The sequence below is a fragment of the Hippopotamus amphibius genome, chromosome 7 (genome assembly GCF_030028045.1).
Source record: "Hippopotamus amphibius kiboko isolate mHipAmp2 chromosome 7, mHipAmp2.hap2, whole genome shotgun sequence".
NCBI lineage: Eukaryota > Metazoa > Chordata > Mammalia > Artiodactyla > Hippopotamidae > Hippopotamus > Hippopotamus amphibius.
Genome location: NC_080192.1, coordinates 84,385,848 through 84,410,815, shown reverse-complemented (window position 1 = coordinate 84,410,815; position 24,968 = coordinate 84,385,848). Strand labels below are relative to the sequence as shown.

General features: G+C 38.8%; 1 protein-coding gene and 1 non-coding gene across 11 annotated transcripts in view; both read right to left on the bottom strand.

The window, feature by feature from the left end:
• Positions 1–24,968, bottom strand: part of CCDC138 (coiled-coil domain containing 138) — a 58,071-nt gene that overhangs the window by 21,012 nt on the left and 12,091 nt on the right. For 9 of the 10 annotated variants that reach the window (XM_057741738.1, XM_057741739.1, XM_057741744.1 and 6 more), the window contains 5 exons: positions 23,083–23,202; positions 22,115–22,192; positions 21,895–22,002; positions 19,264–19,428; positions 7,266–7,382 (listed from right to left, as the gene is read on the bottom strand). In XM_057741738.1, the coding sequence (XP_057597721.1) occupies positions 7,266–7,382; positions 19,264–19,428; positions 21,895–22,002; positions 22,115–22,192; positions 23,083–23,202 (588 nt within the window). The remainder of the gene's footprint in view (positions 1–7,265; positions 7,383–19,263; positions 19,429–21,894; positions 22,003–22,114; positions 22,193–23,082; positions 23,203–24,968) is intronic. The other variant, XM_057741740.1, reaches the window with a different exon arrangement.
• On the bottom strand, positions 14,331–14,437 carry LOC130857962 (U6 spliceosomal RNA). The gene has a single exon (XR_009054946.1). It is a non-coding gene; the product is annotated as a U6 spliceosomal RNA (small nuclear RNA).

Here is a 24,968-nt window from a genome sequence, read left to right as displayed (position 1 = left end):
TAAAAATTAATTAAAATAAATTCTACAGCCAGAATGCGGATAATTTTTGACTCACCCTCATACGTTCCAGCCAAACACCACAAAAAAGTCTGTGGCCCAGCTCCCCAAAGCCAGCAATGTCCTCAGCAAAGTGGCGACTCCCACCCTCACCAGGTGGGAGGACGCATCAGCAGAGGCCATGTGGGAGTAGTGAGGTGCTCCCACCCCCTGCTTAGGGAGGTGCCCGGACTCCCTCACCTCGGAGAGTAACACAGGCTGGTGGGGAATAGGGGCTTTGATCAAGGAGGCCCCTTCGGCTGCTCAGCCAGAGGAAACAAAATGTTTACTAAGATCCTGAGTCTTATCATACAATGCAGGAATATCCAGTTTCCAATAAAGAAACACTAATCACACCAGGAGGACCTCAAACTGAATGAGAAAAGAAAACCAATACTTGCCAATACCAACATGACAAAGATGTTAGAGGAGCCATGACAAAATGAGAAATTAAAAACATTTTTAAAACAAATGAAAAAAATAAAATCTCATCAGAGAAGCAGAAAGTCTTAGCAAAGAAAATATAAAGAAGAACCAAACAGAAATTTCATAACTGAAAATACAATAACCAAAACAAAAACACTCAATGGACAGACAACAGCAGAATAGAGAGAACAGAGGAAAGAATCATCTAACTGGGAAATACAACAGAAATTCCGCAATCAAAACAGAAAGGAAAAAAAAAACAAAAACAAAAAGCTGAGGGAAAAAAATAAAGAGACTGGAGAAACTGAGAGACTGTAACAAAAGCTTTAACAACCACAACAATCAGAACCCTGAAAGGAGAAGAACCAGGGGTTGGGGGGGAGCACTTGAAGGGACAGTGGCTGAAAACATGACTGACTCAGCAGAAAACTACCTGGAGGTTGAGGGAGCTGAGTAAGCCCCAAAGAGGACAACCTGGAGATCAACGAGACACAGCACAGCCAGCTCATGAAAATAAAGAAAGGGAACAAAGCAGAAAGCAGTGACAGAGAAATGAACATATACTGGAAAGCATTCAAATGGCAGCAGACTTATCATAAACCACAGAAACTCATTAAAAGGAATTAGCACAACATTTTTCAAATACTGCAAGAAAAGTACTGTCATCCCCAAACCCAATATCCAGTGAAAATATGGTTTAGGAACGAAGGGGAAATCAGGGCATTCAAATATAAAGGAAAAGCTTCTGCACAGCAAAGGAAACCATAAACAAGACGAAAAGACAACCCTCGGAATGGGAGAAAATATTTGCCAACGAAGCAACTGACAAAGGATTAATCTCCAAAATATACAAGCAGCTCATGCAGCTTAATACCAAAAAAGCAAATAACCCAATTCACAAATGGGCAGAAGACCTAAATAAACATTTCTCCAAAGAAGACATGCAGATGGCTAACAAACACATGAAAAGATGCTCAACATCACTAATCATCAGAGAAATGCAAGGCAAAGCCACAATGAGGTATCACCTCACACCAGTCAGAATGGCCATCATCAAAAGGCATACAAACAATAAATGCGGGAGAGGGTGTGGAGAAAAGGGGACCCTCCTACACTGTTGGTGGGAATGTAAATTGCTGCAGCCACTATGGAGAACAGAACAGAGGTTCCTTAAAAAACTTAAAACAGAGCTACCATATCATCCTGAGCATATACCCAGCGAAAACCATAACTCGAAAAAACACATACACCCCAAAGTTCACTGCAGCACTATTTACAATAGCCAGGACATGGAAACAACCTAAATGTCCATCAACAGAGGAAGAGATAAAGAATATATGGTACATATATACAATGGAATGTTACTCAGCCATAAAAAAGAATGAAATGATGCCATTTGCAGCAACATGGATGGACCTGGAGATTATCATACTAAGTGAAGTAAGCCAGACAGAGAAAGACAAATACCATATGATATCATTTATATGTGGAATCTAAAAAAAATATGAAACAAATGAACTTATTTACAAAACAGAAACAGACTCACAGACTTAGAGAAAGAACTTATGGTTACCAGAGAGGAAGCGAGGGGGAGGGATAGATTGGGAGTCTGGGATTAACCATGTACACACTACTACGTATAAAACAGATAAACAACAAGGATCTACTGTATAGCACAGGGAACTCTGCTCAATATTCTGTAATAACCTAAACGGGAAAAGAATTGTAAAAGGAATAGATACATGTATATATATAACTGAATCACTATGCTGTACACCTGACACTAACATAACATTGTTAATCAACTATACTCCAATATAAAATAAAAATTAAGTTAAAAAAACAAGACAGTTTGTCATCAGCAGACTGACTAAGGGAAGTTCTCCAAATAGGAGAGAAGAAAGGAGGAACTGGAACATCGGGAAGGAAGAACAAGGTGAGCACAAACATGGGTGAATAGACAGACTCTCCTGCTCGTCTTGAGGTCATGTCTGACCGCTGAAGCAAAAATGGTAACACTGTCCAGTGTTAGATCTGTCCTCAAGAAAAACTACTTTACCAGAACCTAAGCTACTGGAGTTTTATCAGAGACTTATCTGCCTAGGAGAAGGGAAATCATACCCAACTCCAGCAAACTCTGCACTCCTGCCCCACATCGGGGCAGAAGGCCCGAGAAGCACCTGTGAAGTTCACAGGCCAGGGACACACTGCCACAGAGTGCTTCCCCTCCACACACCTCACACCACAGCACTAAAGACCTATCTGCAGCAGCTCCTGTACACTGGAAGGCAAGTCCAGACAGTAAGAAAGAATGACAAGGCACACCAAAAGGCAAAAACACAGTCTGAAAAGACAGAGCAAGCATCAGAATCAGACTCAAATATGGTAGGAATGTTGGAATAATCAGACTGGGAATTTAAAACAACTATGATTAACATGCTAAGAGCTCTAATGAACAAAGTAGACAACACAAAAGAACAGACGGGTAAAATAAGCAGAGACGAAATTCTGAGAAAGAACCAAAAGGAACACTAGAGATGAAAACCACTACAAATGATGAATGCCTTTGCTGGGCTCAATAGCGGACTCTACGTGGCTCCAGAAACAATCTCTGAGCTTGATGATAAGTCCTACAGAAACTTCAAAAAGTATAAATCAAAGAGAAAAAAAAAGACTGAAGAAACGGAACAGAATATACAAAAATTATGGGACAACTACAAAAGGTGTAACATACAGGCAATGAGAATACCAGAAAGAAAAGAGAGAAAGAAAGAAATACTTGAAGCAATAATAATACTGAGAATTTCCCTCAAATTAATGTCAGAAACAAAACTACAGAACCAGGAAGTTCAGAGAACACCAAGTAAAATAAGTACCAAAAGAGAAAACAAAACACTATCAAAGTGTATCATATTTAAACTACAGAAAATAGATGCTAGGGACTTCCCTGGCGGTCCAGTGGTTAAGACTCCACACTTCCACTGCAGGGGGCACGGGCTTGATCCCTGGTTGGGAAAGTAAGATGTTGCATGCTGCGTGGCCAGGGGAAAAAAAAAAAAAGAGAGAGAGAGAGAGAGAGAGAGAAAAGGAAAGCTAAAGAAAAAAATCCTAATAGCAGCCAGAGGAAAAAAAAAAGCTCACCTACAGAGGAGCAAAGATAAGAGTTAAATCTAGGTTCTCCTCAAAAATAATATAAGCATGAAGAGAGCAGAAGGAAATATTTAAAGTGTGGAGGGGAAAAACCCCCACCAACTTAGAATACTATATTCTGCAAAATTACCTGTCAGAAATGAAGTGGAAATAAAGATTTTCTCAGATCAACAAAAACAGAAAATCTGTTACCAGTAGACCTGCCTTGCAAGAAATACTAACAAAGTTCTTTAGAGAGAAGGAAAATTATATACCTTGGGAAACTTGGATGCACACAAAGAAAGAGCATTAGGGAAGGAAGACGTCCAGGTAAAATAAAAATATTTATTTTTCTTACTCTTAATTTGTCTAACAGACAACAGTTTGTTGAAAAATAACAGCAACAATGTATTCGATTATGCATGCATGTGTGTGTATATATGTGCATGTGTGTGTAACATATACACACACGTGTGTGCTTATGCACAGGGGTAATGAATGACAACAGTGCTACAAAGGAATAAAACACAGAAGGAAGGAATTAGGAATATTTTGTTCTTGTAAGGTACTCAACCACTAAAAAAAAATTTAAAAAGCGGTACAAATGACATGGTAAGAAAGGAGGGAAAGTAGACAATTCTATGTCCAATTAATACTACAAAAGAAAGGGAAAGAGTAGAAGAACAAAACAAAGAACAATGTCAACAAATAGAAAACTGACAATGGGGTTAAATATTAACCTAAGAGTATCAATAATCACTCTAAATAACAACAGTGAAAATATACCAATTACAAGAGGTTATAATAGAAAACCCCTATATACTGTCTACAAGAAACCCACTTTAAATATAAAGACACATACAGATTAAAAGTATTCAATAAATGGATAGAGAAAGATATACCATGCTGACAGTAATCACAAGAAAGCTGAAACAGCTATCTCAATTTCAGATGAAACAGGCTTCAGAGCAGGGAAAGTCTCCAGGAAAAGGAGGGGATCACGTAGTGACGAAAGGGTCAATTCTCCAAGAAGGCATAACAACACCTTGGGTGTTGTTAGATACAGCACTTGTTAGATACAACACCAAAGGCACGGTCTATGAAAAATAAGACAAGATGGACTACATTAAAATTAAAAACTCCTGCTCTGTAAAAGGCACTGTCAAGAGGATGAGAAGACAAGCCACAGACAAGGAGGCGAAAATACCTGCAAAAGACACATGTAATAAAAGACTATTATCCAAATATAGAAAGAATTCTAAAAACTCAGCAATAAGAGAACACACAACCCAATTAAAAAATGCACAAAGGACCTGGACACCTCACCAGATACACAGACATTGAGCAGACATAAGATATTCCACATCATATGTCATCAGGAAGATGCAAATTAAAACCACCATGAGATACCACTACATACTATCAGAAGGGCCAAAACTCAAAACACCAATAACACTGAACGGTGGTGAGGATATGGAGCAACAGGAATTCTCATCACTGCTGGTGGGGACGCAGGATGGTACAGCCACTTTGGAAGACAGTATGCAGTTTCTTAAAAAACAAAGCATACTCTTACCACGTTACCCAATAATCAAGCTCCTCAATATTTAGCCAAAGGAGTTGAAAATGTATATCCACACAAAAACCTGCACATGGATGTGATAGCAACTTTATTCATAATTGCCAAAACTTGGAAGCAACTCTGTCAGCAACTGATGGATAGCTAAACTGTGGTCCATTCAGGTGATGGAATATTGGAATATTATTCAGGGCTAAAAAGAAAAGAGTTATCAAATCATGAAAAGACATGGAGGAACCTTAAATACAGATTGCTAAGTGAAAGAAGCCAATATGAAAAGGGTACATACTGTTTGACTGGCTCTATGACATTCTGGAAAAAGCAGAACTATACAGACAGTAAACGTGGTTTCCAGGAGTCAGCAGTGAGGGGCGCAAGAACAGGCACAACTTGGAGAATTTTCAGGGCAAACTATTTTTCGTATCAAATTATTCTGTATGATACTACAATGATGGTTACATGCCCTGATACATTTGTCAAAACCCACAGAATGTACAACACTGAGAGAGTGACCCTAATATGAACTATGGACTGTGGTGATGACGATGTACACATGCAGGTTCATCAACGGTGACAAAGGTCCCATCTGGTGAGGATGCTGGTCATGGGGAAGGCTGTGCATGTGTGGGGCAGGGGTATATGGGAAACTGTGTTCAATTTTGCTACAAACCTAAATTTGCTGTAAAAAATAAAGTCTATATATTAAAAAAGCAACATGAGAAATCTTCATGGTGATGAAACTGTTCTGTTATTTTGACTATAGCCATGTCAGTGGTTGAGATACTGTACTAGTTTTGCAGTATGTCATCTTTGGGGGAATGGAAACAAGTGATCTCTCTACTATTTCTTATGACTACAAGTGAATCTACAACTACCTTAAAATAACAAGCTTAATTTTTTAAAAAGTACTTGCAATAAGGCAATTATTAAAACTAAAATATTAAACACCTATCAGTAAATGTTGAGCAAATCAATGCAAGAGTGGCGAGAAACCTACTTTTCACTAGACAGTGGGTACAGGCCAGCAGTGTTGTCTCCAAGAGCACACAGAGTGGTGCTGAGCGCAGAGCTGAAGACAACAAAAACAGAGTACAAATTATCTAAAAAAAAAAAAATGAGAAGACTCTTCTGGAAGGAAGATAAAACAAAGTTTCACTCAATTTTGTGAGTCTAGCCTTTTGCGGCTGAAAGCGAGCACTTGGCCAACCTTTCTCAAGTCAACAGTGACATTAACAGACCTGATAATTTATATAACTTTGTTTGGTGAGACACACAAGCCAAGACCAATGCGAGTATGTACGCGCGCACACACATGCTCACGTACTCACTCATGTGCACCACGAAGGCAAAATATTTAGGATATCCTCAGGAAAGACACTTTCCCTAAACCTCAACCATCCCACTACTTAACTACCAGTCCTGCACTGAGCAGTTTAGCCATGTGCTTCCTGAGCTCCAAAGGACCAAGAGTAAACTACCCAAGCACTAATTTGTTTTTCTCCATTTTTAACGAAAGGAAAGCTATAACAGCACTTAATACTAAGTGGGCAAATAAAATTTTACAAACCTACTACAACTGATGGCACAAGTGGTTATATACACGTCATATTTGGATTAAATGACCCTTACATGAGCTGGTAACACATATCCTTCATTTTATAACATGCTGGAATAATTTTCCCTCTTTGATTAGGGTATTCTAATAATCACTGTCCCATTTAGCTCCCGTTGTGAAGCCTGGCATTCACAAAAAATCAATTTCTATTACCTTCAGAAGAATATGAAAAACTATACATCAAATAATGGGGGGGGGGGGATAGTTGATGTCAACAATAACCTAACACAGTGAAACTCCTTATTAATTACACAACTGTGAAACTCAAAAAACAATGTTACACATTGAATCAGATCTAGAGCATTGAGAAACAGGACAGATAAAAGGAGAAAGAAGAGAAAGTGGTTGAACAAATCAAGAGAGGCAATGAAAACTCCTGAAACATAAACAGAGTGCATGGGGAACCTGTGAAAGAGCAAGGTCAAGAGCAATAGCACTAGATAGGGTTTTACTTGCAGACAGACTCCTATTCACAATTACCTGTGTGCCAGCGTCGAGCTGCCGTAGAGACCAGTAGATAAACTTCACAAAAGGCTCGTGAAGCCTGGCATTCACAAAGGGCATCCACTGTAGCTGCTCTGTCATCACGGGCAACAGCTAAAGGTAAGATGATGGCAAATATAAATACAGATGTCTGAAGTCAATTATCACAATATTCTAAACCTTATCTTTTCCCAAAAAAAAAACAGAATTCTCTAACAAAAACCCTTCACTTTAAAACCAATGCAATACAATAAGGAAATATGTATTTGAAACATTACACACGTACTCCTTTGACCCAGCAATGGCACATCTAGGATTTTAAGATTAACCTATACAAACATACTCTCTGACTCTTAAATGGTTAAATAAAGTTATGGTACATACATAACCATTAAAAATGATAATGGCATCTATATTTATTGCCATGGCATATGCTTAGGTGATAAAGGCAGGTTACAAAAGTGCAATAAGATCCCATTTACATAAAATATGTCTGTATGAATTTATATTGAAAAAGATAACAAAAGATGTTTTCAAAAAATATTAACAAGTGAGATTTCATAACTGGAGTGATATTTACTTTCCTCTTATATGTCTTTCATAAATATCTTAATAATTAATGATAACAAAAATAAAATGTTTTCAAAAGATATGTACTTTGCTTCACGCCGTGTTTACAACTTCTGTGCCCAGGACGTGCCGTCAGCCCGGCAGTGGGTGGACCAGATCCAGAGCTGCCTGTCGGATGCCTGAGCCCGGCCCTGCTGGGCGGCTCTGCGTCCAGGCGTCACAGACCACTTAGGGGTGGGCAGGGCCCCCGGCCATGTTTACAGCCCCCCCCCCCCAACTTGTGTACAGCCCCCACCCACCCAGCCGGCTCTGACGGACCTTGGAGTTCCGGCTGGGCGCCCGCCGGGAGCAGCCATGGTACAGCCCTCATGGTGGGCCTGTAAATAACCCCACCCCTCCCCCATCAGCGTGCTGACCCCGGCCGGCTGGCTGGCCGGCCACAGGCGACCCGTCCCCAGAACCAGAACCGGAGTCTATAAAGAGAGCTGACAACACCGCGGAAAAACAAAACAAAACAAAACAAAACAAAACAATATGTCATTTTGTTGAAAGATTAAGACCATAGCAATATATTCTAAGCCTTTGATGAAATAATCCCACTTCTGTTATACTACCCTAAGAAAACCACCTAAAATATACCCTTTCAAAAAGGCATGTTCAAAGACATTATTACATTGTTTCTAAAACATGAAAGTAATTTCTGCCCAGCAAAGGGAAACAGCTAGGTCAAGTAGATAGCTACCCTGTAGACTAAAGACTATGAACAGAAAAATATTAATGATAAAAATTAAGTAAAAATAATAAAAGCTAGGATATAAAATCATATGTAACTGGACCACAGATGTGATACATAAGGTATAAAAATAAGCCTCCGAGTTTGGAAGGACATGTCTGACCTTTCACCTTGGGCACCACTATCTACACCCTCCTCTGAAAACACCCCCTTGGCTCTGTGACACCAGTTTCTCCCGTGACACCCAGCTCTCCCTACTTCTCTGGTCACTGCCAGTCTCCCCTGCTGGTTGGTCCTCATTTATCTAATCATTAAATACTGCAGTTCCTCCAGACTCTCGACTCGCACATCACACACCCAGCTCAGGCGTCTCCGCAGAGCTCCAGTCCCCTGTAGTCACACCCACCAGACGCACACACTAAAACACCTTACCAGACAGTGGAGGCTCAGGCCCAGATCTCACGCGTTATTTCCTGCTCAAAGTGAATGTGATCAATGTTCATCCCAGTGCAAAGTCAGGAGCTTGGGAGCCAACCCCAAGACCCCACCTTTCACATGGGATCCATCACCAAGGCTTCCCTCCTAAGCATTTTCTAAAGGCCCGCCTGCAGCTCCACAGTCACACCCTCCTTCATGGGAACACCTGTGTTTCCTAACTGTCCTCCAGCACCACCCCTGCATCTCTTCACCCTCTCTCCACATCACAGCAGACACCACCCTTTCAAAGCATAAACCTGACGCTATTTTCTCCTGAAAGCCCTTCATTCCTTTCCTCCTAGTCTTAGTTATTTTCTAGAATGAAATTTCAAGCAAAACTGAAAACTTAGACACCCCAAGTTGAGTACTTTTGTGGATGAACAGAATCTGATAACCTCCTGCTCTGTTAAGGTCATAATTACAGGAAAATTTTATATTTTTAATCCCCACCCCCACCCCTAAATTACAATATTTAATACTGGTAAAGAAGGAAAGTATTTTGCTGCAGAGGGAAATCTTTCAACTGGGACCACACACATGCATACAAGATAAAGTGCACAGAATTACCTACAAAGTGTTTCTGCCACAAACAAGTTACACAGCACAAGGAAGCATGCAGAAAAATTTGAAGTGTGAGATAGTCACTAAGTTCAGTAAGTTACCAGCATGAAACCGGGGTGGGGGGGCGGCGGGGGGGGATGGAGGAAGTGGAGTGTCCCAGGTCTAACAGACTCAGGAAATGCCAAGACCAAGAGCACTTGGTGCTGCCCTGCTGTTTTTCCTGTTTTTCACAGTGGTGGTGGTGATGAATTTTCTGGTAATCACTTTAGTGAGATATAATTCACACACCATACAATTCACCCATTTAAAGTGTACAATTCAATGATTTTTAGTATATTCAGAGAGCTGAATGTTCAGAACCGTTTCAGAACATTTCTATCACCTCCTCCCAAAACCCTAACCATTAGCAGGCACTTCAGCATCCACTCCTCACAACCACTCATCCACTTTCTCTACCCAGATTTATCAATTCCAGAGTTTTTGTATAAATGGAATCATACAGTATGTGGTCTTTTGTGACTTGCTTTCACCAACAATATTTTCAAAATTCATTCATGTTGTTGTATGCATCAATACATCACCCCCTTTCACCACCAAATAATATTCCACTATCTACATACAGCGTTTTATTGGGCTGATGGGCACCTGGGCTGTCTCCATGTGTTGGCTACCATGCGACATGATGCCATGAACATTCACGTACGAATCTGTGTGCACACACGCCTGCATTCCTCTTGAGTACATACCTCAGAATAGAACTGCTGACTCGTATGGTAAATCCACGTTTAATCTTCTCAGGAACTACCAGGCTGTTTTCCAAAGTTTCTACTACACCTTTTTACATTTTCACCAGCTGTGTATGAGAGTTCCGATTTCTTTATATCTTGGTGAATGCTTATCTGGCTTTTTGATTTCAGCCATCCCAGGGGGTGTGAGGTGACATAAAGTGACTTTGATTTGCATTCCCCAAATTACCAATGGTGCTGAGCATCATTTGATATGCTTACCAACCATTTGTATGACTGTTAGAGAAACGTTTATTCAGATGCATTGAGCATTTTCAATTAGGTTGTCCTTAATTACTGAGTTGTAAGGTCTTTTTTAATATTCAAGATGGAAGTTCCTTATCAGATCTGATTTGAAAAATATTTTTTCCATTCACTGGGTTGTCTTTTGACTTTCATGATGGTATCCTCTGAAGCATAAAAGTTTAAGAAAAAGTTTTGACTCAAACTTCACTTTTTAATTAGAATTTTCTCAACAGTGAAGGTCTGTCTTCTGTTTTGGTCTCAAGATCTGCTTTTATCAAGGCACTGTCCAGTGCTGGCAGATGATGGAAAGTAGGCATTCTGAAGTATGCCAGGGCACGCTGTTCTCCTTAAAAAAGGCCTGCCTGCCAGGGAAACTATTTAACTAAACCACAGCTCCAGTCACCTCAGAGAACACCAAGCAGGACACAAGCCAAAAAACCATACTCCTAGGCATATCATATTCAAATTTCAGAAAATCAAAGAGAAAGAAAAATCTTGGAAAAATACCTAAACATACAGAGGAGCAAGAATAATCATTACACTGGACAACTCCTCAGACACCATACAAGGAAGAGGAGAACGAAGTGAAACATTCCAAGTAATGAAAGAAAAACCACCAACACAGAATTCTGTATTCAACAAAATCATTCTTCAAAAGAATAAAGACTTTTGAACTGGGACTTCCCTGGCAGTCCAGTGGTTAAGAACCCGCCCTTCCATTTCCAGGGGTGCAGGTCTGATCCCTGGTCCGGGAACTATGATCCTGCACCACGCATGCTGTGGGGTGTGGCCAAAAACTAAATAGAAATTATTTTTTTTAAAAATACTTTCTCACCAAACAATAATTCAGCGAATTTCTCACCGTTAAATCTGCCATTCAAGAACGTTAAGACATTCTCTGGTTTCCCAGTGGTTAGTGTTCCAGGCTCACTGCCATGGTTCAGATTCAATCCCTGGCCAGGGACTGAGATCCCACAAGCCACATGACACCAGCAAAAAATACACACACACACACACACAAAAGAATCTTGAAAAGTTCTTCAGAGCAAAGTAAAATGATACAGGTCAGAAACTGGGATCTACATAAAGAGCATTAGAGAAAAAAATAAATGAAAGTAAAATAAAATCTTTTATTTTTCTTATTTTTAATTGATCTAAGAAGCAGCAGTTTGTTCAAAATAATAAGCACAACAAGGTGTTCAGTGATTGTATACCTTATGGCTCCTGAAGTGAATGACAACAATGGGGGGGACCTGGGAACACAGCTGACTCTTGACCTGCACAGGTCCACTTAACACATGGACTTTTCTCAATGAATATACAGTCAGCCCTCTGTACTCGTGGGTTTCACATCCATGGGTTCAAGTTTCCATCTGCAGCTGACTGAATCCTAGGATCCAAAACTTGAAGATACAAAAGGCCATTTCATAGAAGAAGCACAAGAACCTACAGATTCTGCCATACCCAGGGCTCCCGGTCCAGATCCTCCCTGATGTGGAGCGACTGTACTGGTGTTACAAGCTGTCTGCACTACCCATGAAGTTATAGTAGAGGGTTATTTCATATTAGACTTGGATTACTTGTAAACACATATCACAAACTCAAGAGCTATTGCTAAAAAAAGAAAAAAAAGTACAATTGATATGCTAAAAGAGGAGAAAAAGATTCACTCATATAAAGAGAACAAAATTAAAATCAGAAAAGGCAGAAAGAGTGGAAAACAGAGAGAAACAAGTAACAAGGACAGTGAATAGAAAACAGTAACACATAGGGTACTTACTAACCCAACTATATCAATAATCACTTTAATGTCAATGTTCTAAATACACCAGTTAAAAGACAAGGACTGTCAGGATGAATACTAAAATAATACTTTCCCTTCTATTTTTTCTGCTTCTATTCCTTCTTTATCCATTTCTTTATTCTGTATTTCTATGTCTCCTACTCCCAGTTTGTTGAGTGTTTTTAATCACAAGAAGGTGATGAATCTTGTCAAATGCTGCACATGTGGTTTTTGTTCTTCATTCTGTTAATGTGGTGAATTACACTAATTTTTTCCATATGTTGAAGCATCCTTGCTTTCAAGAATAAAACCCACTTGATAATGATGTATAATCTTTTTAATGTGCTGCTGGATTTGGTCTGATAGTGCTTCACTGAAGATTTTTACGTGAACATCCATCAGAAATACTGGCCTGCAATTCTATTTTCTTGTGTCTGTGTCTGGCTGGGGTATCGGGTAACGCTGGCCATACAGAATGAGTCTGAGGCGCTCTTCAACTTTCTGCAAGAGTCTGAGGATGACTGGGGTGAGAATGTCTTTAAATGTTTGGTAGAATACTCCAGTGAAGCCACTTGGCCCCAGGCTTTTGTTTGTTGGCAAGCTTTTTACTTACTGACTTAATCTTCTTACTAGTTATTAGTCTGTTCAAATTTTCTATTTCTTCATGATTCAGCCTTGGTAGGTTGTGTGTTTCTAAGAATTTATCCTTTTCTTCTAGGCTTCTAGGTTATCCAATTTGTTGGCATACAATTTTTCATAATAGTCTCTTACAATCCTTTTGATTTCTTCTGTGCCATCTGTTGTAATGCTTCTTTTCTTTTCTTTTCTTTTTGTTTCTTTGGCCACACTGCACAGACTGCAGGATCTTAGCAGCCCCACCAGGGATCAAACCTGGGCCCCCTGCAGTGCAAGCACAGAGTCCTAACCACTGGATTGCCAGGGAAGTCCCACCTCTTTCATTTCTCATTTTAGTTGAGTCTTTGAGTCTTCTCTCCTTTTTTCCTTAATTTAACTGGAGATTTGTACATTGTTAAAAACTTCAGGGACTTCCTAGGTGGTGCAGTGGTTAAGAGTCCGCCTGCCAACGCAGGGGACATGGGTTTGAGCCCTGCCCTGGGAAGATCCCACGTGCCACGGAGTAACTAAGCCCGTGTGCCATAACTACTGAGCCTGCACTTTAGAGCCCGCAAGCCACAACTATTGAGCCTGTGTGCCGCCAACTACTAAAGCCCACGTGCCTAGAGCCCATGCTCCACAAGAGAAGCCACCGCAATGAGGAGCCAGCTCACCACAATAAAGAGTCTGCTCACCACAATGAAGAGTAGCCCTCGCTTGCCTCAACTAGAGAAAGCCTGTGTGTAGCAACAAAGACCCAACACAGCCAATAAATAAAATAAATAAATTTTTAGAAAAACAAAAAAAAACTTCAAAGAATTAACTCTTAGTTCCATTAATTTTTTTCTATTGTTTTCCTATGTTCTGTTTTATTTACCTTCAATCTTTATTATTTCCTTCTTCCTGCTAACTCTGGGTTTAGTTTATTCTTTTTCTAGTTTTTGGGGTATGATATTAGGTTGCTGATTTGAAATCTTTCTTCTTTTGAATGTAAGCAATAAATTTCCCTCTTAGCATTCATTGCTTTGGCTACATTCCTTATGTTTTGGTATGTGTTTTTATTTTCATGCCTCAGGCATTTTCTGATTTCCTTTTTTTTTTTTTGATTTTTAAAGTAAACTTTGTTTTTATTTTTATTTATTTTTATTGGAATATAATTGCATTACACTCTTGTACCAGTTTTTGAGGTACACCAAGTTCAATCATCTGTATTTATACACATATTCCCGTATTCCCTCCCTCCCTCGACTCCCCCCCCACCCGCCCCGTCCCGTCCCAGTCCTCTAAGGCATAAAAATATGGAACGCTTCACGAATGTGCGTGTCATCCTTGCACAGGGGCCATGCTAATCTTCTCTGTATCGTTTCAATTTTAGTATATGTGCTGCCGAAGCGAGCACTGATTTCCCTTTTTATTCTTTGATCTCCTGGTTCTTCAAGTGTGTTATCTTCCACATATTTGTGGATTTTCCCATTTTCCTTCTGCTACTAATTTCTAGTTTCATCCCACTGTGATCAGAAAAGATACATAAGATCAGTCTTTTTAAATCTGCTAAGATTTGTTTTGTGGCCTAACATATCGTCTATCCCAAGGACTGTTCCATGTGCCCTTGAGAAGAATGTATATTCTGCCACTGTTGGGTGGAATGTTATATGTATGTCTGCTATGTCTACCTGATTTACAGTGTTATTCAGGTCCTCTATTTCATTCATGATCTTCTGTCCATATGTTCTACCCATTATGGGGTACTGGAGTCTCCTCTAGTAGCAACCCCATGTGTTGCTATTTATTTCTCCCTTCAAGTCTGTCAATGTTTGCTTTATATATTCAGGAACACTAAGGTTTTAGGCATAAATACAATAGTTATAGTTTCTTGGTGAATTGCTCCTTTTATCATACTAAAATGTCCTTGTCTCTTGTAACAGTTTTTGATTGAAACTTTGTCTATTTTGTCTGAACCATCCTGCTCCTTTGGTTACTATTTGCATTGATTATCTTTTTCTACCCTATTCACATTCAGCCTACATGTGTCCTTAGAGCTACGCTGAGTCTCTTGTAGACAGCAAACAGTTCAATGCTCTTTTTTTTTCATCCATTCAGCTGATCTTATGCCTTTTGACCTGGAAGTTTAATCTGTTACATTTAAATGATTACTAATAGGGAACGACTTGCTGTTGCCATTTTGTTAACCATGTTGTTTGCCTTACAGTTTTTTGTTCTTCCTTTCTTCTTGTACTTCCTTCCTTCATGTTTCACTGATTTTTCTGTACTGATGTGTTCTCTTCTGCTTCTCATTTCCTTTTGTGTAAAGTCAAAACAAATTTTTTAAGTGATGAAAACTAAACTTCAGTTATACACCAAAACATTACTTCTTTATAGCTCTACCACCCCACTTATATTATTGATGTCACAAAATACATCTTTATATGATGTATAACCTATTAACATAGATTTAGGTTTTTTTATACTTTTGTCTTTTAAACTCCATGTAAGAATTAAAAGTGGATTTATGCATCAAACTTACAAGTTACTATATTTGTCCATGTATTTCCCTTTACTGTGAACTCTATACTATAGCTTCATGTGGCCGTTCAGTGTGCTTTCATTTCAAATGGAAGGACTCCCTTTAGCATTTGTTACAGGGGCACATCTATCACTAATGAACTCCCTGAACTTTTGTTTATCTGCAAAAGTCTTAATTTCTCCTTCATTTCTGAAGGACAGTTTTGCCAGATATTGTATTCTTGGTTCATGGGTTTTTTTTCAGCACCTTGTATATATTACCCACTGCCTTCAGGCCTGTCAAGTTTCTCCTAAGATCCACTGATACTGCCATATCTCATTTTATTGGGCTTCACTATACTGTACTTTGCAGATATTGCAGTTTTTACAAATTGAAAGTTTCTGACAATCCTGCATTGAGCAAGTCCATTGGCATCATTTTTCCAACAGCATGTTTGCTCCCTCTGTGCCACATTTTGGAATTTCCACAATATTTCAAACCCTCCACCAGCAAAAAGATTACAACATGCAAGCATTTTTAAAGGTATGTACAATTTATTTAGACATAAAGCCATTGCATACTTAATGGACTACAGTATAGTGTAAACAGAACTTTTACATGCACTGGGAAACCAAAAAATTCATCTGACTCACTTTATTGTGGTGGTCTGGAACCAAACCCACAATATCTCCCAGGGGTGCTATGTTTTTACAAAAGCTCAGGTGTATATGAAAAGTCACTTTTCTCTTGCTGATTACAAGAGTCTGTCTTTGACTTTCAACAGTTTAATTATAACATGTCCCAGAGTGGCTTTGTTGGGGTTTATCCTAGTTTTGAGTTTGTTGAGCTTCTTGAATTATATGTCCATTTATTTCCTCAGACTTGGGAAGTTTTTGGCCATTATATATTCAAATAATCTTCAAAAAATCTCTCTGCCCTTTTCTCTCTCTTCTCTTTCTGGGTCTCACACGTATATTGTATATATTGGTCTACTTAGTGTCCACCTGTTGATGTTCTGTAAGTCCCTCAAGCTTTCTTCAGTTTTCCCCATTCTCCGTCCTTTTTTTTTTTTTGCTCCTCTGACTTGATGACTTCAAAAAACATGTCTTCATCTTTGCTGATTCTTTCTTCTGCCTGATCAAGTCTGCTGTTGAGCCTCTCTAGTGAGTGTTTTCAGTTCAAATTATTATATTCTTCAGCTCCCAGAGTCATTTGGTTCCTTCTTATAATTTCTTTTTTTTTTTTTTTTGGTATTTTCAGTTTGCTCACACTTCATTCTCCTAATTTTGCTTAGTCATCCATTTATGTTCTCTTTTAGCTCACAGAACATCTTTAAGAGAGCTTTAAAGCTTTTTGTCTGGAAGTTCAGAGATCTGTATTTCTTTATAATTGGTTTCTGGAGCTCTTTTTCATTCCTTTGATTGAGCCATAGGTCCCTTTTTCCTTGAATGCCTTGTGACTTTTTTTTCATTTTTTAAAATTTTGGCATTTGGAAAAAACTATGACCCATTCCAGTCTTCATGAGGGGCTTCATGGAGGGGAAACCTTCACCAACCAGTCCACCCATCAGCCTGTAGTTCTTAGACCTCTCAAAACTTTTCTAGGGATGTGTCTTCTCTAGGCTTGTTTGTGCTTTAACTGAAACTTGAAGCCGCAGATTCCACTCCAGGTTGTACTGAATTGCTCCTTTTGCAATTTCTTTGAAAATACTCCACCTATCTATTTCTGAGTCACACAAGAAAATCAGTCCTATTAAGGCATACTCAGTTTGATCATCTACTTAAATGTACCATATTTAGTCCCCAACAGCTTTTTGTGTTTTAAAATATTAAATTGATCTTTAAATGATAAAAGGCCATGACTGTGATAAAATATGCTAAATGTGTCAGAAGCTCCCAAAGGCAACTGGTGGAGCCATTATTTTGCAAAAGCATTTTCAGAGCTATACTAGTATTCTTAAAATAAATATAGGAGCCATCAAATTGATTCATACAAAACATGCCATCACAAAAAACCCTTCATTATTTTAAAATCACAAATTGTACATATTCCTAAAAAGATCTGAATAGTTGCTTCTGTTGGCCAGAAGTGTATTCAGTTAAGTAATTCATTAATTTGGTACTATTTACACTTCTCTTATTCTTTTAAGAAGGTTATTAATAAGTTTTAAACATTATTCTACCTTTACTAACATAACAGGGACCATAAATTTTAAATATTTTAAATAAAGATCTAGGCTCAACAAAAACTATAAATCCAGAGTAAGTTAATAAATAACAATCCTTACTTAAGGATGATAAGAATCCTGCACCAAATATGTGCTAGACATTCTCCTCTCATGCCATTAACCTGATGTAAAAATGGAGTATTATGTGATCCACATTCCATTTGCTAAAACCATCACTTGTTAGCCTTGATGTCCCAGGACTGCCCTACTGCATCCAGCTCTAACAAACGGTATTTCTATACAGAACTTTCATACTGGAGGTCTTCCTAATTAGCAGCCACTTCTAAAGGATGGCTAGACACAGATGGAATAAAGAGACAAATCTAAACGAAGGCGTATCTGTTCCCCATTTCTGCCACAACAAATTATCACAATCTTACTGGTTTAAAGAATACAAATTCATTATCTCACAATTCTGTAGGTCAGAAGTCTGACTGAGTCTCAACCAGCTAAAATTAGGGTATGAGCAGAGCTGAGCTCCTTCCTGGAGGCTGGGGAGGATCCTATCTTGCTCCTTTGGGTTGTGGTTTCCTTGCTGGCTATCAGCAGAAGGTAACCCCCAGCTTCTAGAAGCAATTCCCATTCCTTGGTTAATGACCTTCTTCCTCTATCTTCAAAGCCAGCAGGATGAGAGTAGTCTCTGATCTACTCTTTTGCCTCTTTTGTCTGGTCTGAAGTGCTCATGTGATTACTGGGCCCACCTAGATCATCCTGGTTAATCTCTAGCTGAGGGTCAGCTAATCAGTAACCTTAACTTACTTTTGCCATGTAAATGTCACACATTGACAGCTTCCAGGGATTAGGTTATGAACATCCCTGGGGCCATTATCCTGCCTAGCACAAAAAGGCATTTAGAAGAAACTTTTTAGGAAAGGATGAAAACCAGAAATAATTTCCTAAAATGAAACCCTGGCCTGTATTTAATAATTCGTTAAACCAAACAAAAACTTTGGATATCCACTCCTCAGAGTTTTAATGTATTTTTTTGTAGAATGCAACTGTCAATCTCTAATGACAGTTTATAGTGACTGGAAATCCTGAGTATCAATATTCAAATTAATGTTTGCAATTTAAGAAAATGGTCATTTCTCTCTGTTAATGACAAGCCCCTTGAAAATACTATTTATCAATTCATCACAAAAGGTGAAATAAAATTGTTTCAGTCGGATTTGAATCCTAAAATGATGTGTATCAGGAATTATTCCTATTATTGATTACCTGCCTAACTCTAATATACAATTATTTTGCCATTTTTGGAGTAAAGTTTTCAATTTCTGGTCTGCTTTTAAAAAGAAGTTCCCATCACGTTACAAAAAATATAAGTATGAACTGACTGGAATTAAGTCTGAAATGAAACTTTTAGAACTGACTATTGGTATGAACAACTTTCTATCAAAAATACTTTCAATATTTTTTCTCTTGTAAAATGTACCACAGGGTTTCCTTTTTAATCTTCATGTCTACCGAGTCATATATTTCAAATTAAAAAACAAACCTTCACACACTTCTCTTGAATATCATTTCTCTGAGAAGCAAATGTGGGTAGTGCCTTTTCACCATCCATTCCAGATTCTTCATGTTTCAATTTGCTAAGGTGATGATCTGAAATCCAGTCCATGAAGACAGTTAAAAGTTCATACACTTGTCCATTAAGTGGTACCTACATGCAAAAAAAATTAGGTCAAGCATGTATTTCAATTCACAGCCTCCTAAAACTTCAAAGGCAAGTTTTAAATTTGGTAAGTGATTATGGAATAATTTATCTAAAACACTTCACTATAAAACATGTATTAGGGCTTCCTAGGTGGCGCAGTGGTTAAGAATCCACCTGCCAATGCAAGGGACACAGGTTCAATCCCTGCTCCAGGAAGATCCCACATGCCACGGAGCAACTAAGCCCGTGCGCCACAACTATTGAGCCTGCGCTTTGGAGCCCGTGAGCCACAACTATTGAGCCCATGTGCTGCAACTACTGAAGCCCACGCGCCTAGAGCCCGTGCTCTGCAACAAGAGAAGCCATGGCAATGAGGAGCCCGCGCACAACAAAGAGTAGCCCCCACTCACCGCAACTAAAAGAAAGCCCACACACAGCGAAAAAGATTCAACACAGCCAATAAAATAAATAAATTTATTTTTAAAAAATGTATTAGATGACAAAGCTTCTCCAAGTGAAAGAAATTCCAAATCAAATATCTCCAATTAATACTACAAAAATGTTAAATACTGGCTGACAGAAGAGGAGAAACCCACCATAATAAGGAAATTGAAAGAACAGCACTTTATTACCAAAATAGAGACTTTTCATTAAAGTTCTTTACGCAAGTGTGTTAACGGAGAAAAGTAAAGCTGGCCTTAACTCAAGAGCATGAACCACCATAACAAATAGATTTTAACAAATAAAGGTTTCAAAAGCTAAACAATTTTCAACATGGAACTTCATATCTTTTTCTCAAAAAAGTTGTTTTCCTTTACGTTGTAACGTTCTACAAATAGGGCATGAAAAAATTTTCCTGGAAATCCTGTTCTCTGAGAGTACCAAAATAAGGGAAAAATAAGAACAAAATGCCACAAAAAAAAAAATTATAAATTCAACTAAACTGATTTCTGTGTTCCTTGAAATCACTTCTGATCAATTTATCACGGATGTATCTTAAACAGGAAATATGCTAGATTTAATTTTAGACAAAGAAATATAAAAGCAAATTAATAAAAAGGCAAAATTAGGCAGAGAGCAATCCATAAAAACAAAATCAGATGAATGAAAACACAGTTATCTTATTCTGAACAAGAGTAATTTTTACCCTTCTCAATTTTATTCAAATAGGAACTTTTGATGAAAACTGTAATCATCTTGACTACCATAAATCTCCACTTTTTCTAATTTACATTATTTTTTAATTAAAATTTTTTTTTCACAACCAGCATCCTCTTTAATAAATCATGGAAGGTTGTATGGCAGGAATTAGGGAGGTGGGAGTGAAATATGACCTTTTGCAACCATTAAACCCTTTGTACACAGCCAGGGCCTGGCAGAGGGGAGGGTGGGCAGGGCGGCCACAGGCTGGGGCAGCCCCACTGGGAGTGGAACACGGGGTCCAGGCAGGTCAGAAGGGGGACCCTTGACCTGGAGCCCCTGGGAGAGCCATGTGGTTCCTCCTGGACGAGACGCGGAGGCCCAGGCTGGCAATGTCGTGGAAGCAGCTGCTCTCCTGGCCCCACGTCCTGCTGGCAGAGCCCTTGACAGCCTGCCCCGAGCTGCCCTCCTGCTGCAGGTGCTGGAGGGGATGCAGGCCAGGTCCTCTGTGCTCTCAGCAGCACAGCCCAGAGCCTCGGCACCTCCCTGAAAAACCTCGCAGTGCTACCAAGCAGGGGACGTGAGAACCCAGCACAAGCAGCTCCCCCCAGGCCTTCCCCTGAAGATGGACAAAGTCCCTGACCTTCCGTTGAGGAGGTCCTCCACGTGGACACCCTGTGCAGGACTGGGAGTGTGGCAGTGCGTGTTCAACCTGGTCCTGCCGCGCCATGACAGCCCATCACAGGCCACACCACCTGGAGCCACACCAACGGCAGCTCCTGCCTCTGCTGCTGGGGCTCCTGCCACTGTCCTTATATAGGGCCATACCCCCAATTCACTTTATGAAAGAACTAGAGAATTTATCAAAACTACTGAAGCCCACAGTGAGGTATCACTACCCATACACTGGAAAGGTTAAAATGAAAAAGACCAACACCACCAAATGCTGGCAAAGTTGTGGAGCAACCAGAACATGCACGCATTGTTAGCAGGAGTATAAATGGTACAACCACTCTGGAAAACTGGCAGCTGCCCCCAAAGTTACACATAAATCTACCTTATGACCCAGAAATCCCAGTCTTGGCTATATTTCCAAGAGGAATGAAAACACATGTCCACAAAAAGCCTTGTACACGAATATTCTTAGCAGCTAAACATTGTGTTTTGTTTTTGCAAACAAAAGCATATTGGAAATACTACAGCGATACTTTTCTATAAAAAAATTATTACAGTGAATTCTTTTATATCAAAAAGAATGTTTACTAAATGGAAAAAAAATAAAGAGAAACATGTCCTGGCTTTCCAATGCAGAAATTTTTAATCATATCATACCTTACAAGGTTTTGAAATTGGTACTTTTTCCTGTTTCAAACTTTTCACTTCGTGAGCAGCATGGGGATTTCCTTTCAACCTCTGTATTGTCATAAACTCATACTTCCTCTGCAATAGTATATATCCATGAATTAAAGAAAAATTATATTAAAAGTGAGAAAGTCCAAAAGCAGTCATTTTAAACTTCACTTGTGTCTCAAGAGAAGAGCAGGTACCTTACCTGCAAATTATCTAAACGAGCTTGAACTCTTTTAGCCTGAACTTCCAACTTCCTGTTTTCTTCACTTACTTCATTTAACTAAAGTAGGAAAACATTAGATATTTCAATAGAAACCTCAAGTTGATTTCCTGCTAAAGTTTTTCCAGTGTACTATCTTATCTAACCAAGCAACGTAACAGACAGAGGTAGCATGCATGATAAAACATCACAGCGAAAACCACCATTTGGTCCTAATACATTAAGGATTTCTAAGAAAGTATACTTCATCCTACGAAAAATGTGCAAGTCTCCTAACATCTGACACATGTACATTTAAATAAGAAATGTCTTTTAATTGAACTTTTGATTGAACTATAATGTATGTACAGAAAAGTTTACAAATCATTAAATACCAGCATAATGAATTACTGGGCTTGGAGTAAATGTACCTATTAATTTAGGAAAACTGACATCTTTATCATATTGAGTCTTCTCATCCCTGAACATAACATAGCCTTCAACTTATCTCAGTCCTCTTTAGCTGCTTTTAATAACATTTTGCACTTCTCGTATGCATGCTTTATACACGTACAATCTTTCTTTAGATTTAGTCCTGGATAGCTAATGCTTTTTGATACTGCTACCCGCAGTATCTTTCAATAAACATTCACTACTTGATTATTGTTAACATACAGAAATACACTTCATATTTTATATACTGAATTCACACCCAAAGATTCTCCTAAATTTGTTTAATTGTAATAACCTGTCTGCATGCTGGTTTGGATACCTACTACATCTGTGCATGATCATGTTATCGAGGAGAATTCTTATTTCTTCCTTCCTGACCCTAACTTTCCTTTCCTCACTGCACTAACTGGACTTCAGCACAAAGTTCAGAATATGTTCTAAGATTCTGACTTGTAACTCGTTAATCTATATAGTTCGAAGAATGTCTTATAACCTAAGGTAGATAAGATAGGTCTTACCTGTTTTTTTAAGCTATCATTCAATTCTTTCAATGCATCAAAAGAGGATCTTAGCCTCTTGCTCTCTTTATTTCTTTCCTTAAGAACTTCAGTTAAGTGTTCAACTTCTGCATCATGTTGCTAGGATAGAAAAAAATACAAATTCCATGTCACTAATTCTACTGAACATAAATTAATTAAAAATTACAACTCCTCAAATCACAAGGACTTTAGTCAGTGTGTTTAAGCATAATGACTAATATTGAAAAAAATTTATAAAGACTGTATCATCAACCAAACTAATAGCAAAGTATTAAAAGTATATGCTAAATACCTATTAAAACACATTACACAATTAATTAGCAACAAGGCTATTTTCTGTTTCTGCTCAGAAAAATCCACAACAGAAACTCACTGAAATAACTTCTATTTGACATTCATGGAATGATAAAACAGTGAAAGATTTCCGATCCTTTTCAAGCCACTAGTTAATTATTCACAGCTTTGTGGATTAAAATTTAAGGTTTACATTACCCTTGTGGAGTAGAAGAAATATTCCATATAGAACTAATTTCATGTTCTCATAAAGTAGCTGAAATTGTTGTACATCTCAAAAAACTTAAAATACATAATAAAATTTCTTAAGCCCCAAACTATTTAACTTTCCTTAGTCAGTTTTATAAATGATTAAAACCAATTTCCCCTCTAATTACACTTATTTTTATTAATTAATTTATTTATTGGCTGTGCTGGGTCTTCGTTGCTACATGTGGGCTTCCTCTAGCTGCTGCTAGCAGCTGCTACTCTTTGTTGTGGTGCTCAGGCTTCTCATTGCAGTGGCTTCTCTTGTTGCGAAGCACGGGCTCTAGGCAAGCAGGCTTCAGTAGTTGTGGCACAAGGGCTTCAGCAGTTGTGGCTCACGGGCTCTCGAGTGCAAGCTCAATACTTGTGGCACATGGGCTCTGTTGCTCCATGGCATGCAGGATCTTCTGGGACTAGGGCTCGAACCCGTGTCCCCTGCATTGGCAGGCGGATTTTTAACCACTGAGCCACCAGGAAAGTCCCGTCCCCTCTAATTACATTTAAATGAGAGCATGTTTTAAGTGTGACTACTTCTATAGTTTCTTTCACCTTTTGCTCTCAAATTTATTCATAATTTATAAAACAAGTTTCCACAGGAAATCAAGAAAATGAGTAATTTCCTTCTTCCCATGAACCATCTAGGTTCCATTAAAATAAAGGAGTCAGCTTTATACTTATTATGAGTAGCAAACAGACAAATCCAAAGAGAAAAAGATCAAGGCTAAAACTAGGATGTGGTGCTGAGAATCCAAGCATTCACTGTTTTGCTCTGTTTAAAAATCCAAGCTTGTGAAAAAATTAGCTTTATGCAATTTTATTATTACATTAAATGATTCCTTAAATAACTTAGGATATGGTCACAAAAACTACAGTTATTTTTAAAAATTAGATTAACATTCTTACTGTACAAAATTTCCACCTCCGGAAGATATTAAAAACATGACATGGGTTCCATTTCCAGAAGGATAAGTCCAGTGCACTCTGCTTCTCTTACTGATCACAAAACCATACACAAAACACAAAAAAGCAACCACCTAAGGCATGTCAAAGGGAAGCAAAAGCAAGGAATTGTAGAAAAGAGGGAAAACATGGAGAAGAAACCCTTGAGGGGCTGAAGTTTCCTGCGTTTCCTTGTCCATTTTCTCCAGCAGTCTTGCCCCAAGGCAGGCCCCAGTCACTGCTAATTGAAGAGAAACTGCTTTTCAGGGCTGGGAAACCAGGAAGAAGGGACCCCATAAGCCAAGAAATGTGCTCAAATCTGGTCAGCCCTGAGCTGGCAAAAGCAGCAAAGGGGCAGAGACAGGAGCTCAGTTTAAAAAGAGCCC